General features: G+C 47.3%; 1 protein-coding gene across 1 annotated transcript in view; it reads right to left on the reverse strand.

The window, feature by feature from the left end:
• LOC146191236 (cytochrome P450 2C28-like) overlaps positions 1–4,458 on the reverse strand; it is a 25,280-nt gene extending 20,822 nt beyond the window's left edge. The window contains exon 1 of the mRNA XM_084600292.1: positions 4,420–4,458. Within this exon, the coding sequence (XP_084456418.1) occupies positions 4,420–4,458 (39 nt within the window). The remainder of the gene's footprint in view (positions 1–4,419) is intronic.
• Positions 4,459–18,199: the final 13,741 nt, after the last annotated feature.

The raw sequence follows: 18,199 nt of genomic DNA on the forward strand, positions 1-18,199 counted from the left end.
CCAGAAGCTACCAGCTACCCTTTGCTCCGGCACCGGGCCTTCAGCATAGAAACTGGGTGGTCTTTCCAATTTCTTTATCGTTGCTCGTAGGAGTAAACACGGGTGGCGCATGGCAATGCACTGTGGGAAGAATTTATTCAGCAACGACACCGTGGATTGGGCGTTGGTGTCCGGGAAGCGTATTTGGGTTTGCTTGGTACGGTGGCTCCGCAAGGGTCAAAGCAACAGAAGAGACGAAGAAAACGGGCTGTTCCGACTAGCATCTACCGCCCCCAGGAGCCGAGCAGCCTAGCGATTAGCGGCGCATGCTTTTTCAATGGGCGTCACGTTGGACGCGGCACTAGCTTGAGAGAGCCTATAATACTACTACTACTACTACTACTACTCCGGCAGCGTATTTGGGTTTGCTCGGTACGGTGGCTCCGCAAGGGACAAAACGACAGAAGAGACGAAGAAAGCGGGCTGTTCCGACTAGCATCTACCGCCCCCAGGAGCCAAGCAGCCAAGCGATTAGCGGCGCATTTTCAATGGGCATCACGTTGGACGCGGCACTAGCTTGAGAAAGCCTATACTACTACTACTAATACTATTACTACTGCTACTATCGTTATTATTAATATTATTATTATTATTAGTAGTAGTAGTAGTAGTAGTAGTAGTAGTAGTAGTAGTAGTAGTAGTAGTAGTAGTAGTAGTAGTAGTAGTAGTAGTAGTTGTTGTTGTTGTAGTATTTGTAGTAGTAGTAGTAGTAGTAGTAGTATAGAGGAAGACTCGTTTCACTAAGTTGGCACTGAATTGTCTGAAATTAACTGGCTAAATATTATCTTCACAGTTTTAATTATTAATGATAATAATATTTATTGTTCACAGGAAGGAAAAGGTGCCGTATCTGTCACACTTGTGTCTGTGGAAGTGTGACACATACTGCACCTTTCCCTTCCCGTGAACCAATTATTATTATTATTAATTATTAAAACTGTGAAGATAATATTTAGCCAGTTAATTCGGCCGTTAACTAAACAATTCAGTGCCAACTTCGTGAAACGAGTCTTCCTCTATACTACTACTACTACTAATGATAATAACAATAATAATAATATTAATAATAGTACTTGGCAGAGAAATATTGCTGTGTATTATTATTATTATTTAGTAGTAGTAGTAGTAGTAGTAGTAGTAGTAGTAGTAGTAGTAGTAGTAGTAGTAGTAGTAGTAGTAGTAGTAGTAGTAGTATAGGCTCTCTCAAGCTAGTGCCGCGTCCAACGTGATGCCCATTGAAAAAGCATGCGCCGCTCATCTCTGGGCTGCTCGGCTCCTGGGGGCGGTAGATGCTAGTCGGAACAGCCCGTTTTCTTCGTCTCTTCTGTTGCTTTGTCCCTTGCGGAGCCACCGTACCGAGCAAACCCAAATACGCGTCCGGGAATCCAGTGGGAAGAAAGTGTCCCGACAGGAGAGGAATCGACACCCTCACCGAAGAAAGTGTGTCGCCGTACTCTTTGTTTGTTGTAATTTGTATTGCTAGCAGTGCTCTGGGTTAGAGGCTGAGGCCAACCCACGGGGCTGCGCCCATCTAGCATAGCATTTCTTCATTGTACAATTGATGTGTGGGGCCGGCCGCTGAAAATGACCGCCCCTATTTCTTTGCTTTGGGAGTGTGTAAAACGGTATGTGATCCAAGAGAGTTTAGTCCAGTCTGAGCTGGGGCTCCATGCGTAGGCATGTAACACGGCGGTTCTACTTATGCTCTAACCAGTTAGGTCGAAACGTAAAGTAGCTCGAAGTGTCATTTTTGTAAATTCATCTCTTCTTCCAGTTTTACTCTCTGTATATATATGTTCTGCTGTAAATATATGCTCTGTCACCATCACCTTCAAGTACGCCTCCCGGTCTTCTCCACGCCGAAATATATATGACAGGAAGGGTTTAAAGAACCTTTCGAAAAGGAACGAACAGTATAAATTCTACTGGGTGTTAAATACTGCTTGTAGCAACGGGTGCATAACAAAGAATTTAAGACCTGAGGAGTTTGGGACTAAGTGAAAAAATCAAATAGGTTTATTAGTTAAAAGCCTAATACCACCATTTTTAAAAGCAACAAAAAGTTGAACAAATATGAGTGGTGTTCACCGCTAGTAAAAATCTATTTGCAACATAAAAAGCGTGTAAATTCAGCATCTTGATGTTCAAGAAGAATTTTCGCTCTAAGAAAGCGTCTAAAATATAAAAACTGCAAAGACAAAAATAAGCCGCCATTATACATGGTAAATAATACAAGAGAGTTGTTCCTCGACCTGGAGCTCATTTTTTGCTCCTGATCAAAACTGAGGTTTCATAGAGGGTTCTGTATTTACAAGACCCCGGGTTTGGAACTTGGGTCACCGCCAAATCACTGGATAGGTTCGTGCAAGCCAACGCGCACCTTTCGTAACAATGCTTAAACGGGATTTCTCAACACCTTGGTAGATTCTGAGCTCCATCGTAGATTCAGGAATGCCCGAATGGAATACACCCTGCAAAACATTTCTGTAGCTTTTCCTCGTCAACGTGATTTGCGCAGTCACCTTAGCGAAGAAAGGCGCATTGCCAGACACACTTTAAACGGAAGCTAATTATATGCGCTAAGATCTGGATGAGTTCTCTGACTGCATTTTCTATACTTGGGTACTACTTTATAAAAACAGCAGCCTTAACTATAAGCAATGGTACACTCTGTGTATGTTACTTCACTGAACAGTAAATAATCACTTATCGATATTCAGCTTTGCGAAACAAGCCAGAGGAATCGAAATTTTTTGGCTTATTATTTGGAAGATAATTCAGATGTTTATTTAGATAGCCAGAAAGCTTTTCAAAACGGATCCGCTTTCTGTATGGATGAATTATGGTTGGCGGATATTTCCATCTAGAGCTGTATCTGACTAAAATGCTCACCGACGAAGGAAGCTGCTTCCTTATGCTAAGAAGAAAAGGAAAATAAAATTCGATACTGTACTTGAATAAGAAGCACGAAGTTTGGTATCGCGACCATGCTGTGGTTCCAGGTGAGAAAATGATTGGCAATGTTCGAACGGTTCGTAATAAGAGGCAGCACCAGTGTGGCGTGACGCACGCGATGGAGATACAAGGTGCCATTGTCGCCGCAGGTTGTCAAGGGCATCAGATAACTTTTGCGCCCAGGGATATCTCTGCTAAGTGAACGCAAAGATATCTTGGCTTTTGTGTTCGGCGATAGAGACAGCGGGATGACGCTAATAACAGGTGGCATGGTCCTCAAAACGTGGCTCTTTCACAATATGGTGAAAGAAAATATGAGCGTTATGATCACTCAGCTGTCTGCGTATTAGGGTGGAAAAATCAGAATTCTGTACGCATCACTAAAGAGGTGTATTCATTTTTGTGCTGCCTGTCTGTCTGTGGTAAATATAAATCAAGATTTCTGGCTCGAAAATAACGAAAAACATTCTCCGCTCGCGAGTAGGCTAAAGTACGCGACTGCAAATTTCAGAAATAATTTAAAATGGTTTCATTTGAAACACGCTCAGCAGTGAACTGGCGCTGGCATTGCTTATGCCAGTCGCCTCCTTTCAGCGGTTGAGCGAAATTCTTCGATTACAGAACGCGAGTGTTTAGCCCTCGTGTGGGCCATTACAAAGTGTCGCCCTTGCTTGTTTGGCCACCCGTTCTCCCTCATCACCGACCACCACGCCTTATGTTGGCTGTCTTCGCTGAAAGACCCTACTGGTCGTCTCGGGCGTTGGACGCTGCGTCTTCAAGAATATACTTTTTCTATCGTCCACAGGTCCGGCCGGCTACACACTGATGCCGATTGCCTGTCCCGCAACTCGGTAGATTCGCCGTCTGAAATCGAATGTGACGGTGATCCCTGTGTGTTTTCGATCTCTGGCCTTTCAAACATTCGTCATGAGCAGCGCTTAGATCTCAAGCTTTGCGGCATTATCACCGCCTCAGCCTTGATCACCCTGACGCTACCCTTGCTTTATATGGGCTCCACAAGGCGCAATATGCGACCAGATGGCGCTAAGCTTGTAGTCCCAGACCACCTGCGTGCCACGGTTCTTCAGCAGCTGCACAACGTGCCCACTGCGGGTCATCTTGGCGTATCTCGTAGGTACGACGGCGTCCGCCGGCGTTTCTTTTGGCCAGGCCTCTACCGCTACGTCGTTACGTCGTAGCGTGCCTTCTTGTGACAGGTGTCAGCGCCAGAAGAAGCCCTCGGTTGTGCCTGCTGGATCTATACAGCTGATCCACATCTCAATAGATCCATTTTCCCGAGTTTACCTTGGTCCCCTCGGGCCTTTTCCTGTGTCTGCTTCGGAGAATTAATGGATTTCGGTGGCTACGGACCATACTGCGCGCTACGCCGTTATACGAGCGATACCCACCAGCTGTGCAACTGACGTGGCAGCGTTTCTCCTCCATGACGTTATCCTGCTCCATGGTGCACCACGCCAGCTGCTCACTGACCGTGGTCGCTGCTTTCTTGCTAGAGTAATCGAAGAAATTCTCCGATACTGCTTCATTAAGCACTGCTTCACCCCCGCTTACCATCCACAAACGAACGGCCTCACCGAACGCCTCAATCGCACACTCACGGACATGATGTCAATGTATGTCTCGGATGATCACCGTGGCTGGGATATTACCTTACCGTTTGTAACCTTTGCGTTAATTCATCCCGTCACGATACAATGGGCTACTCGCCCTTCTATCTTCTTTTCGGCCGTGACCCTTCTCTTGCATTTGACAGCGTACTGCCTCCCACCGCTAATGCAAGTTCCTATGTTCGTGACGTCATATCCCGAGCTGACACCGCCCATGTTATTGCTCGCCGGCGACTGGCTTCCTCCCAAAACTCTCAAAAACGCCGCCATGATTATCGTCATCGGGATGCCGACTACTCTCCAGACTCTGTTGTCTTGCTCTGGACTCCCGGTCGTAGAAGTAGGCTCTGTGAGAAGATCTTGCCGCGCTACGCAGGCCCCTACCTTGTTTTACGGCCAGTCACTTCCGTGACATCCGAGGTCACCCCTGTGCACCCACACCGACAGTTCGATATGCCCGGTACAGAAATCGTTCATGTCGCTCGCATGAAGCCGTACCACTCCAGCTGTAGTTCCTCGACGTAGTACTCATCGGGACTTTGCTTTTCGTGCCGGGGTAATGTTACGTGTATGCCACTGAAGAGGACGACGATTGACTACATAGTGATAGACGACAAAGCTGAAGAAACGGTTGGTGCTTGCCTGAGCACCTACGTCTCTCATCACCTGTTGTGATTTCCCTTGTTGTGTTACTAGCCTTCTTTCACGTACCAGTATTATAAGAATATACTCGTAGTGGTGAAAATAAAAGCATGTGCTACGCAAAGTTGGGCACAAAATATTATTTGACGAAGTTTGACGAAATGGAGAGACGGCTGCAGGCACAAGGCAGCTGTGTAATTGGGAAGGGACTTTGAGCGAGACAACGTTCCGTTAGGGCTCCCTACTGCTGCTCGTTCTACTCCTCGTGGTGCTTCTGTTGTTGATTATGATGACGAATAATCAAAACTTATCAAAACGCTTTCAATGAAAACATAAGCATGCCTTAATTTTCGGACTTCTTTGCAAAAATACTTGAATATTCCTTAGGGCTCAACTCCGGCTGGAAAAAAAAAAGAACTACTTTTTATAACGAAAGCTACTCTAGGTTAGTCAGTAGCGCGTTACAGACTGTCTGTGCTAGTCACTTCTGCGCATGCGCCGTAACCATCATGGGAACCGGTTTGCCGGAGCCGCGCCGGTCTCCTCCCGCCGCCCGCGCGTGAAGTCACTCTTAGCAATGCTCATCATCGTTTTCATCGCGATCATCACGCTTGATCATCGTGATCGTGATGATTCTGGCCTAGCTGAGCTAAGCAACTGCAACTGATGCCCAACGCAAAGCTCAGAAAATAAACTGCGACGCGTGCGCTCGCTAGATAGACGCGCAGTATATGAAGAGGCGGACGAAGAGTGCACGTACGGCTCTTTATTTGCACCTCATCCGGCAAGCAGCTTCATTCCTTCCCACCTAGCCTGCACAAAAGTCCGGTCCGAGATGTATTCTTTCTTGAATCCAGTAGAAACCCTTGACCTTCTCTCCGCGGCAGGTGTTGTTGCTGTCTATTGCTGCTGCCGGGAGGTAAATAATGTGCTGGCGCCAACAGAATCGGTAATCTCTATTTTCTCGGGGAGGGCCTGCCCATCAGAGATTAAAGCATGGCATTTAATCTTCCGTGTAGATCTTCTTCCAACAAAGCACCTGAAGTGCAACAATTGCTGGCATTATGGCCGTACTGCTGATGGTTGTAAGTCCTCTTTGCGATGTTGTAAATGCCGCAATGCCCGTAAATTGAGTTCATGCTCAGAACAAAACTTCAAATACTGTCTTTGCGGGGGAATTCACTTTGCCAATTATTTGGACTGTCAATCTAGGGCTCAGTAAATGCAAAGTCTTGACACCATTGATCGACAACGCTGTTCGCAGCGTGAGGAAATACTGGAAATTGAAGAGCTGACGGGTATACAGATGTGTCAGCCCGTTCAGGAGCCACATTAGATTTCTCACTATCTAAAGCCATAGTGACAGCCGTAGAAGCAACCATGGCTAAAATGGTTGACAGGATTTTAACCACCGTTACAGAGTGCATATACTACATTCTAACAGCGCAGATTTTTCAGGTTGTGCAAATTGCTACGGCTTCTCCCACGACACCTGTGCCTTCATTAACAGCACAGCATTCCTTAGCTGAATGCCTCGCCCGCAAGATGAATCTTCTTCCGCTTCTGCTATGCAAAAGTCTGACAATTTAGGTGAGGCTCATGATGCAGAGATGGTGGGGTGAGATATGCTGTCTGTGTATGACACATTCGAATGGTTGTGTTACTTGTTCAGCCTGATGTGTCCATTTTCGCCTTGTAATGTGTAAGACATTGTCATATTTTTGCTATTTTTGTTAGTCTGATTTTTTTTTTTTTTAAGATTTTGTTAGCTTTGTGACTTGGTCTTAACTGAATCCGGAAATAGTAGGAACTTTAATGTTCCCAAATTTTGTTTATCACCTTGTTTCTTCTGACTGTGTTTGATGTTTATTTGTTGTTTTATGTTTGATTAGAGTCCTGCCGTCGATACTTGGGGTTCGAGCGCCTGATGTTCCCTCTCATTGTTGAGTATGGGAACTTCAATTTTAGTATTCATTCAGATGTCAATGCTGACATAGTTACTCTCCCCGATGCCCTATCGTATAGACGTAAAGGAAACATCTATGAATCTGCAGTAGAAGTTATCAAGAAGCGCTTAGAAGATTATTGGTTAAATAGCAGAACGAGGACGCAAGGATAATAAATCAGAAATATAAGTAGTACCTAAAAATATAGCTTAGTTGTAGAGCGGGTCTACAACTAAGCTCTTTAAAGATCAAGGGTTGCCGAAAAAAAATATAAATAGAACGGTAGAGCATTGTGGTGACTACACAACCGCCCCCCGCCCCCCCCCCCCCCCCCCCTTTTTTTTTATTTTTTCAGAGTGGACACTTGTAACCTGCATTGATGCATCCATCTATCCATCTATCCATCCCACCAATCGACCAACCGACTGGTCGAACTACTGCTTTGCCAAGAAGCAAAAAATATTTTTATTTCAACCACTGGCCAAGGCACGCATCCACAAGCTTTACTGAACGGTGCAGCAAAAACGGATGGACAAAGTTTTAAGCCGGAAGCAAGAAGTCGAGTATTGTCGGCAGCTACAAATCATTTTTACGAATTTCATATTAACTTCTGAAACGCTGGTCGCTATGTTCTCTTCAGGCCTAAAGCGTAGCTGGTAGCTACGTAGTAATACGCGAAGACATTGGTTTCAATAACTGTGAGGCTCGCGACATAGTCAAAAGTTGAAAGGGTGGCATTGTGGCGCAGTGTGCACGATGGATCAATCGACCCGTGTTTTTCTTTTTTGACGAACAGCGAAAGCCATAAGTTGCTTCTGTCTGGCTTTTATGTCTCTCTGCATATTCAGAAGAATTCATTTTTATTTTAAAAGCCATAAAAGTCATCGGTGCTTTTGGTCACATCTTTTACGAGATTCTGCGGGGAGAAAGTGGCATTTTGAATGATTTCGAAAATACTTCGTATTTAACTGTTACGCGAGAAAATTTCGGAGGGAGGCAATCCAGTCAGGCGCATGCCACACCGCCACCCTGCGAGCATGCTTTAGATTTTGCGATCAATTTGCCGGGAATTTCGGAGGCTGCAGATTGATGAAACGAACCAGTATTAGATGGCGCCTCTTGGTTGTCTCTCGTATACCCCTATCCTGTTTCTGCAAGGGGCTCTCTAACACCGTATGAGTCCATAATATTTCGGCCCGTGGTCGTAGTAATTGTTACGACCCATTACGTTACGTTGTTACTACCCATTAGATTCGCGCCACTGCGGTGAGAAGGAGGAGAATTTTAAAGCAGAAATTCATAGGACACCACACAACTGCAGAGCAGTTTCAGGACTGTTTTGTATCTGGTTTACAGACGCCGTAGGACAATTGCTATTGGTTAAACAAAGTTCTGCGACACGTGCTGAATATCTGTGTTACCAAACAAGATCCTGATCTAAAGTCGAGTGTGTGCGTCGACAAGAACGTCTAAATCAACTTCGTGTACTTGGTCCGGGCTAATGCCTTGTGGCCAGTATTTCGGCTGAGCGACCTATGCGCTGTTTTATCCTTCTTTAAATGTGGTAGTTATGCATCTACGGAGTAAGGGCTTTTATTGCATTTCAGATAAAGGAAAGACCTACCCTGCTTCTTCCGTTTTTTCTAATAAAATTAGCCTTAGAGAAAAGAAATCTGCTTAAACCCAAGGCGGTTAAAATGTTAGCATTTAATTGATGCTAGGAATAACAGACCGCTGCTTATCGCTAATAAGCAAGTCAGTTTGAGCACTTTGGGTACCACTGCCGTCCTTTAGCTCAGATGCCCGAGAAGTTTTGGTCTGCAGGCGTAAATTGTAAAGCTGTCATGGCATTCTCGTGCTGATGTACACAAAGGGTGGTGCGTACTGAAGCGACGATCTGGGCTTGTTATGAAGCGCTAGCTTAAAAGCGACGTCCGCCGGTCCCTGTGTATATTAGTAGTCATCTTCGTGAGCAAGCATTCGTGATAACGTGGCCATCCCGTGGAGCTAGCTCGCCCTTGCATTTCTCTTCGTGGTAACTTTAGCAGTGTGAGAAGTACGAGCTCAAGGAGACAGCAGCAAACACATTTATATAATGCCTAAGAAGCCATTCTAGAGTCCCTGCACTGCGCAAAATCCAGCGCGTCTGCTCAGCAGCCCCACCGCGGTGCTGCAGTGGTACTGGTAAAACGCCCGACTACTGTGCCGGAATACCCGAGTTCGATCCCGACCGCGGCGGCTGCGTTTCGATGGAGGCGAAATGGAGAGGCCTCCTTGTGCTGTGCGATGTCAGTGCTGCTGTTGTTGTTGTTGTGGCTGTAGGAAGAAAGAAAAGAAAATGCACGGGCTTGCTACTAGCTATGTAGCTGAGCCACCTCCGCTGCCTCGTGCGAACAGTAGAGAAAATATAGAAGGAAGAAAAAGAGGGAGAGAAAGACGCGCGCTGCAACAACCGTCGTCCACTACCTGAGCAGTGGTGGGTGCAATGACGGCTTACAACAGATAAAAATTCGGTGGCAGGCTAGGCCCCGCCGCAAAAGGCGTTGACCTACCTATCCCAGCCCCATCAGGGCCAGGACCCGAAAAGGGCTCGTGCACTGTGCGATGTCGTAGGACGTTAGAGGACAATTTCGGTTGAAATTTCTGGGGTCCTCCTCTGTGGCGTCCCTCATAGCCTGAGACGCTTTGGGACGTTAAACCTATAAGGCAAAAAAAAAAAAAAGCTGAAAAGACAAATACGATCGTGATGTCAAAAATAGCGTGATCAGGCTGAAAGAGCCCCGGTTATTCACATGTTTCTATATCCATGTTTCTTGGGATGGCCCGCTGATTCGCACTGCAGGTGGCAACCTGATTACTCCATCGGGACGATGCACTGCAAGAATAACCGTAAATAGGCGTACTTACCCCACCAGCTTTGTGGTCTTGCAGCAGTGCTCCCGCGACGTGATTTTAGGCATGGACTTCCTAAATGAACATAGGGCTATCATCGACCTGCGATCCAAGCTCATCAAGCTCTCTGCAGACAAAGCCATTCCTGCTACGACGACGTCGATGCAACACATCCCCCTAAACGTCCTCGATGAAGAATTGACCGTCCCGCCCCGATCAAGCATCGCAGTCTGCGTAGGTAGCGCAAACATCGAAACCGCTGAAGGCATCGTCGAAGGAAGTATCCAATTGCTCTTAGAACGAGGTGTCGGCATCGCAAGAGGCATCACGAAATTCCGGAAAGGTCAAGCTCAGGTTCTGGTAACAAACTTCACCGAAGAATACCGGCATCTCAACAAGGGCGCGACGATCGCTTTTCTCGACGAGTTAGCGGACCTCAAAGATGTATTCGCCCTCCACAACCAAACGCTGGAAGACGCACCGGACCTATTCCGTCAGCCTACATTTGACATCAACCCGGCACTGACCCACAACAGAAAAGACCAGATTCTCAGTCTGCTTCGAAGCTACGGGGAGTGCTTCTCATCGTCATCGAAGGTACGACAAACACCACTGGCCAAGCACCGCATAATAACGGACGAACACGCACGACCTCTGCGCCAAAGCCCTTATCGTGTATCGCCGCGAGAACGCCAGGCCATTCGCGATCAAGTTGAGGAAATGCTGCGTGATGACGTAATCCAGCCATCGAACAGCCCCTGGGCTGCACCAGTCGTTTTGGTGAAGAAGAAAGACGGCACACTTCACTTCTGCGTTGATTACCGCCGCTTGAATAGCATAACGAAGAAGGATGTCTACCCGCTTCCCCGCATCGACGATACTCTCGACCGGCTCTGCAATGCAAGGTACTTTTCATCGATGGACCTAAAAAGCGGATATTGGCAAATTGAGGTCGACGAAAGAGATCGCGAGAAGACCGCATTCATCACACCGGACGGACATTTTGAGTTCAAGGCGATGCCATTTGGCCTCTGCTCCGCACCAGCCACATTTCAACGAGTGATGGACACAGTCCTGGCAGGCTTGAAGTGGCAAATTTGTTTGGTATATTTGGACGACGTTGTTGTCTTCTCATCAAACTTTGAAGACCACCTAAAACGACTACAGACAGTGCTGGAAGCCATCAAGTCATCGGGACTAACGCTAAAAGCAGAGAAATGTCACTTCGCCTACGAAGAACTCCGGTTCCTAGGTCACATCGTTAGCAAGGACGGTATCCGCCCAGACCCGGAGAAAACAGCTGCAATCGCACAATTCCCACCGCCTGCCGACAAGAAAGCTGTGCGCCGATTCCTTGGGCTGTGCGCTTATTATCGACGATTTGTCAGAAACTTTTCGCGGATCGCCGAACCGTTGACGCAGCTTACAAAGGCTGACGTACCTTTTAAATGGGAAGCGCCGCAAGGAGAAGCCTTCGACGAACTCAAGCGCCGCCTGCAATGCCCTCCTGTACTTGGCCACTTTGATGAAAACGCCGAGACCGAAATTCACACCGACGCGAGCAGTGTTGGCCTAGGAGCCGTTCTCATCCAGAAGAGTGCCGGACAGGAGAAAGTAATCGCCTACGCTAGCAGGTCCCTCACAAAAGCCGAAGTCAATTACTCGACGACGGAGAAGGAGTGCCTTGCAATCATCTGGGCCACTTCTAAGTTTCGTCCATACCTATACGGCCGACCATTCAAGGTGGTAAGCGACCATCACGCACTCTGCTGGCTGGCTAATTTGAAAGATCCTTCCGGCCGCCTTGCCAGATGGAGCCTACGACTTCAAGAATTTGACATGACTGTAGTCTATAAGTCGGGCCGGAAGCATTCCGACGCAGACTGCTTATCTCGAGCTCCCGTCGATGCTCCCCCGAAGGACGATGACGACGACGCCTTTTTGGGACCGGTAAGCGCCAGCAGTTTCGCAGAACAACAGCGATCAGACCCTGAGCTGAAAGCGCTAGCCGATTACTTGGAAGGAAAGACCGCTTCCCCTCCTGGTGTGTTCAGGCGACATTTATCATCCTTCACGTTAAGCAATGGCCTCCTCGTGAAGAAGAACTTCGCACCCAAAAGACCGCGCAGCTTCTCGTAGTGCCTAAAACCCTTCGGCAAGAAATTCTGCAGGCGTTGCACGATGAGCCCACAGCAGGCCACCTCGGATTTGTGCGCACGTTGCGCCGAATCCAGGAGAAGTATTACTGGCCGCGACTGTCTGCCGAAGTTGCCCACTACGTGAAGACGTGTCGTGAGTGCCAACGACGCAAGACGCCGCCGATCAGACCAGCAGGACTACTAAACCCGATTCCGCCCCCAATCCTGCCCTTTCAACAAATTGGGATGGATCTCCTCGGCCCCTTTCCATCTTCGTCTGTGGGTAACAAGTGGATCATCGTGGCCACTGACTACCTCACCCGTTACGCCGAAGCAAGAGCACTACCAAATGGTACCGCGGCAGAAGTCGCCAAATTTTTTGTCGAACAAATTCTCTTGCGACACGGCGCCCCAGAAGTGCTCATCACGGACAGGGAACGCCGTTTACGGCAGAGTTGACGCAAGCCATCTTGGAATACAGTCACACAAGCCATCGACGAACAACTGCGTACCATCCCCAGACCAATGGTCTTCGGAGCGCCTGAACAAAACGATCGCGGACATGATCGCTATGTACGTCGACGCTGAACACAAGACCTGGGACGCCATCTTGCCGTACGTGATCTTCGCGTATAACACGGCAGTCCAGGAGACGACCAGAGCGACCCCGTTTAAGCTTGTGTACGGCAGGGAGCCCACGACGACGCTCGACGCAATGCTGCCGCACGTAACCACCGAAGACAACCTTGACGTCGCCGCCTACCTGCAGCATGCAGAGGAAGCCCGACGACTCGCACGGCTGCGTATTAAAGACCAACAGCGCACCGACAGCCGACGATACAATTTACGACGACGCCACGCAGAGTACAATCCAGGAGACCAAGTGTGGGTTTGGACACCAATTCGCCGTCGCGGATTAAGTGAAAAGTTGTTGCGGAACGGAACGTCAGCATCACAACGGCGACGCGCACGCCCAGAAATTGTACATGTTGTGCGACTGAAGCCATATTACGTGCGTTAAAGAATCTGTGGTGCTTAAACTTTGCAGTGTTTATGTTTAAGTTTCTTTGTTTTGGAACATCGAGGCGATGTTTTTTTTAAGGGGGGAGTAATGCCGTGAAACCTTCAAAACAGTATTTGTTGTTTTTTAACAGCCGCCGGCATACAGGCTTATCACTCTGATTCTGGACCGCGCATCAGTTCCGTAATCTTTGTTTGTTAATGCTCGATGTCGCGAGTCACACCTTTATCAGTTTTGTTGTAGCGCAAGATGCACCAAGATCTGTCTCGAAGGTTCCGGCCACTCGGGTGTCTTTCCACAATGTTCCAGCCCGTGCTGGTAGCTGTTTGCGACGTTATCTAGATTGTTCTGTGCAGCCTTTAAATTGATCGTCGACGAGTTTGACGAGCATTCTTTGTTCGACGACCGACGAGCGCGTTTGTTGCTATCGCCGCCGCCGAGTTGCTTAGTTCTTTTGCGGGCGCAAGTCAGCCCAAATAAAAGGTTTCTTTAGTGCAATCATCGACCCTTCATTTGTGTCGTCGACCTCGTCACCACTACGTGACAATATAAAGGGCTTGCCCGCGATGTTGCTGACCAAATGAGTCACGACGATTCCCCGGCATTGTCGTTCTTATCACCGAATGATTAGCTTGTGCTTCCAGGCCAGAACTTCTGGAATGGATTCAGTGCCCACCGTGGGGTTCAGTCGTTAGCTTCATTTTACAGTTATGCAGCCGACAAGCTTCCATACTCTGGTGTGAAGAATGTAGAGAGCATCTAGATGGTCGCCAGACGAGCGACATGCTGTAGTTATATGGATTGCCAAGCTGTCAGCCGACCGGTAGTTCGCACATTATGACTTCGTATAAGTGGTTGGATGAACTCCTTTAAAAACGTAACACCGATTAAAAAAAATGAGAAGAGCACAAACCAGGATTTGAGGCAAAGAAAAAACCTAGCCCATGCCACTATTTTACCACCGGTAACGAGGAGAGTGCGGCGATTACAGCACGGCTCCTTGGTGCTGTTGGAATACTGAATTGAGGAGGAATCAACATTTATTAGGCCCGAAATAATCCAGTGGTGCATGCAGGCACCAGACAGGGTGGCTCCCTAGTTGCGGAGATCCAGAGTCATTTGACTTACAATGCAAATTCTGCGGGGAGAAGGCGGACCTGTGCCATATGGTGTAGGCCTGCCATTGAAATCAGACTATCACTATTAATAACCAGCCAACGCAGGAGTGGTGGGAGGCAGCTCTGATCAGCTCGGACGCAAGGGGTCAAAAAGAACTCATCGAAAGAGCGCGGACAGCAGCCTACGCCAGTGGGATTCTGGTCTGAGGACTCCAACCGCCTCTACAACCTCCTAAACATTTCCATTAAAATATTTTTACCACCCCCCTAGTTGCGGGACCCATATGTTCCCAACAGCTCCTGGGCCCCTGTTCGTCAGTGCGAGCTGAATCGATAGGGCGGGGCTGAATAGCAAAGTCTCCCATCCCTCAAGGGGTTGAGGATTGGGGGTATTGGCGGGAAGAGGAGGAGAGAGGGAGGGGGGGGGGGGTCTTGAGTTGAGTTTTCAAGGCTCATGGAACAAAATCCCATGCTCTAGAGTTCTGCGCGAGATCTGTGCGCGAGATCTGTCATATTCCGCGAGATTCTGCGAGTTTAGTTCTTGTCTAGCGTTCCCGCCATCTGCAATCCCACACTTGACCTCGCGGCAAGGAACTCCATGCGACAGGAGCGGTAGTGTACCGCCCAAACACACTTGCCGGAGAAGTGCGACAGATACTGCGCCTTACATTTCCTTTAAACCAGTTATAATTATAAGTAGCACTGCAACGAACGCCGGTAACAGGCAAGCGATGAGAGGCAAATGATAGAAAAGGAAGGGTAGGCTTTTACCATTATCCTCTTATAAACATCTAACATATCATCTGCTATTTTATTTTACGTTTGTTTGTTTTGTTTTTTTTTTTTTTGTTTGTTTGTTTTTTTTCTTGTTTGTGTGCGTACTTACTCAGCAGGTTGTTTTATTCGGGAAGAAGGTTCTAAAAGAAGAAGCAGGTCTCGCATGCAGCAGGTAAGCGTATAAAGCATCGAAGTCTACTCTTGCACATTCTGTACCCAACGAAATTAGAAGCCATCTGCACCTAGTACGCAAGATCTTTTCATGACTGCCTCGTGACTATGGTTTCAGTCTTAGCGGCAGCTATGGTTCGGGGCATTCATAGATGGCTTTATCAAGATAGTGATCTTGAGAGATGGGGGCTCATCTAATACCAGGGCTATAGTCGTATATAACAAAAAATAACTGTAGTTTAGCCTGTGAGAAAACCTGAAGTTACGCGAGAGCAGTCTGCATGGCTACGCTTATAGGTTCGGCTTGAAAGTAAGAACATGGTTTTTGCGCATAGTAGCTTGCTTTAGGTTTCAGCTTTATTTATGTCGTAGGGGAATCACTTCATGTATGAGCATCCCCTTTCCTCTCGTAGTTGACCATTCTCATTCGGCTGTAGAAGACTTCTAGTGGTATGACATCGTCTCTACGTCGAACTCCGGGGCACACTGAAGTCACAACGTTTCAACGAACCTTCTATCCTAGCAACTAGCTGTTGTCGTTCGCCTCTACCAAATACCGAGTTATCTGTCTTCTTCTTCTTCTTCTTCTTCTTCTTCTTCTTCTTCGTATTATTATTATTATTATTATTATTATTATTATTATTATTATTATTATTTTTCGTCTTCTTCTTTTTCTTCTTCTTTTCCTGTTTCTTCTTCTTCTTCTTCTTCTTCTTCTTCTTCTTCTTCTTCTTCTTCTTCTTCTTCTTCTTCTTCTTCTTCTTCTTCTTCTTCTTCTTCTTCTTCTTCTTCTTCTTCTTCTTCTCCTTCTTCTTCTTCTTCTTCTTCTTCTTCTTCTTCTTCTTCTTCTTCTTCTTCTTCTTCTTCTTCTTCTTCTTCTTCTTCTTCTTCTTCTTCTTCTTCTTCTTCTCAAGGACAGGCATGAACAGGCATGGACTGGCACGGCGAAATGGCGAAACTGTGGCCAATGTAGCTCTCGCTACAAAAAAAAAAAGCCACATTCAAACGCGGTAGCGTTGAAGCCCCCGTCTGAATACAATCCTGTTTTGTGAGGTGGCGTTGTCAGCGAAAAATCATGTTCATGGCTCCGGCAGGCGATAGATGACATAAGCGACCGCTGATACGTCGTGGGGCTGGGTGACGAAATGCGACCACATGCTCTCACAGAATTGGGAGGAGCTGCCAACTCGTGTTTACTAATTTGAGGTTGGAAGTGGAGTAGGAATTACGCTTTCAGGGCTCTTCGATGCCGAATCAAACACATTAATCTCCTAAATGAAGTACGGACGGACAATTAGACCACATACTGCATTTGCCAAAACCATAGCAGCTCATCGCACCTACCTTCCTTCACAGTTCACTCCAGCTTCAAGACCGAGTTTACTCATATGGAGCCTACATGAACCGAAAGTTTACCTATCTATTCCGGGAGTAAAAAAGAAAACGGGTGTACCATTGCCTGCCTTGAAGCAAATGACGTTGGATCACCTGTATTCTATGCACAATAATCGTGAACTCGTCTAAACCTATGGCTCAGTTGCTTCAACAAGCTCCGCGGGGTCCGTAGTGATACCGTCGAGGTCCATCGTGCTGAGGATCAAGACGACGTACCCCCCCTCTTCAACTGGTGCGGAACTGGCTGCCTTACGTGCAGCTATTGAATACATCGGCCAGGAACTTCCAGGTGTCTGGTCCATTTTTACGGACTCGAAAGCAGCAATTCAAGGCGTTCAAGCTGCGCTACGTCGTGGATCACATGAACAACTAACTACAGAGATCCGCGTGCTACACCACGACGCCACATCAAAATGTTATGATATAATTTTCCAGTGGCTACCTGGACATTGCGGTATTGAGGGAAACCACCAGGCATACCAAGTTGCCCGTTCTGCACACAACGACTGAACTACAGTGAACATTCCTATATCTAGAGTTGACGCAGCTTGTCGACTTCGTTCCTTAGCGGCGGAGCTAACGCTTTCAGCCTGGAACAAAGGAGAATTTTCCAATCGACGCCTCAGGGAACTAGACCCTGGGCTGAGCCTTCGTGTTCCCCCTAACAAAGGGCGGCGCGAAACAACACTGATGTGCCGTATGTGGCTCGGTGTTGCATTCACCAAAAAATACGCTTATGTGATGAGAATGGCGGATAGCCCTAACTGTGAAAGATGCGGCTGCGAAGAGACCACACAGCATCTCCTTTGCGAGTGCCCTGCTTTTTCAAGCGAAAGATATGCGCTGCGTTCGGCTCTGGACCATCTTGACAGCCGTCCTTTCCAGAGGAGAAAATCCTCGGCCCATGGCCATAGAAGGCGTCTAACGGCAAAGCCTTCAAAGCACTTATGTGTTTTATGAGAGACACAAACTTGATTGAGAAACTGTGACTGTGCTCCTCGCCGCCTTAACTTTCCTATCATTCTCTTCTATCTTTCTCCTTTAAACTCCTCATTCCCCTTCCCCAGTGCAGGGTAGCAAACCGGAAGCTTTCCTGGTTAACCTCTCTGCATTCTCTCTCTTTCTCTCTCTCTCTCGATTAAGGCGGGGCTTTATATCTATGTCGTTTGGTCACTTATGACCGGTATCTTAATAGCATGGTCGGTTAGCAATGTATGCTTCCGGGAATGTGAGAGATATTATAGGCGTGAATAAGGGATTGGTGATTAAGAGAACAGAAATGCATCTACGCGAACGAAGAACTACAAGGGGAGCCGCAAACGGGGTCATTAATTAAAGTTATCGTGTTATATTCTTAAAAGCCGAGCTTAAGTGTCCCTTATAACGTTCTGCTTCAAAAGAACTCGCAGAGCCTATGACGCCAAAAATGTAGTAAATCGTGGCTTATCTTCCTATACCTACTAACGCGACATCGTAG

Source organism: Amblyomma maculatum, chromosome 4, assembly GCF_055883805.1.
Source record: "Amblyomma maculatum isolate TAMU_Amacu chromosome 4, ASM5588380v1, whole genome shotgun sequence".
NCBI classification, from domain to species: domain Eukaryota; kingdom Metazoa; phylum Arthropoda; class Arachnida; order Ixodida; family Ixodidae; genus Amblyomma; species Amblyomma maculatum.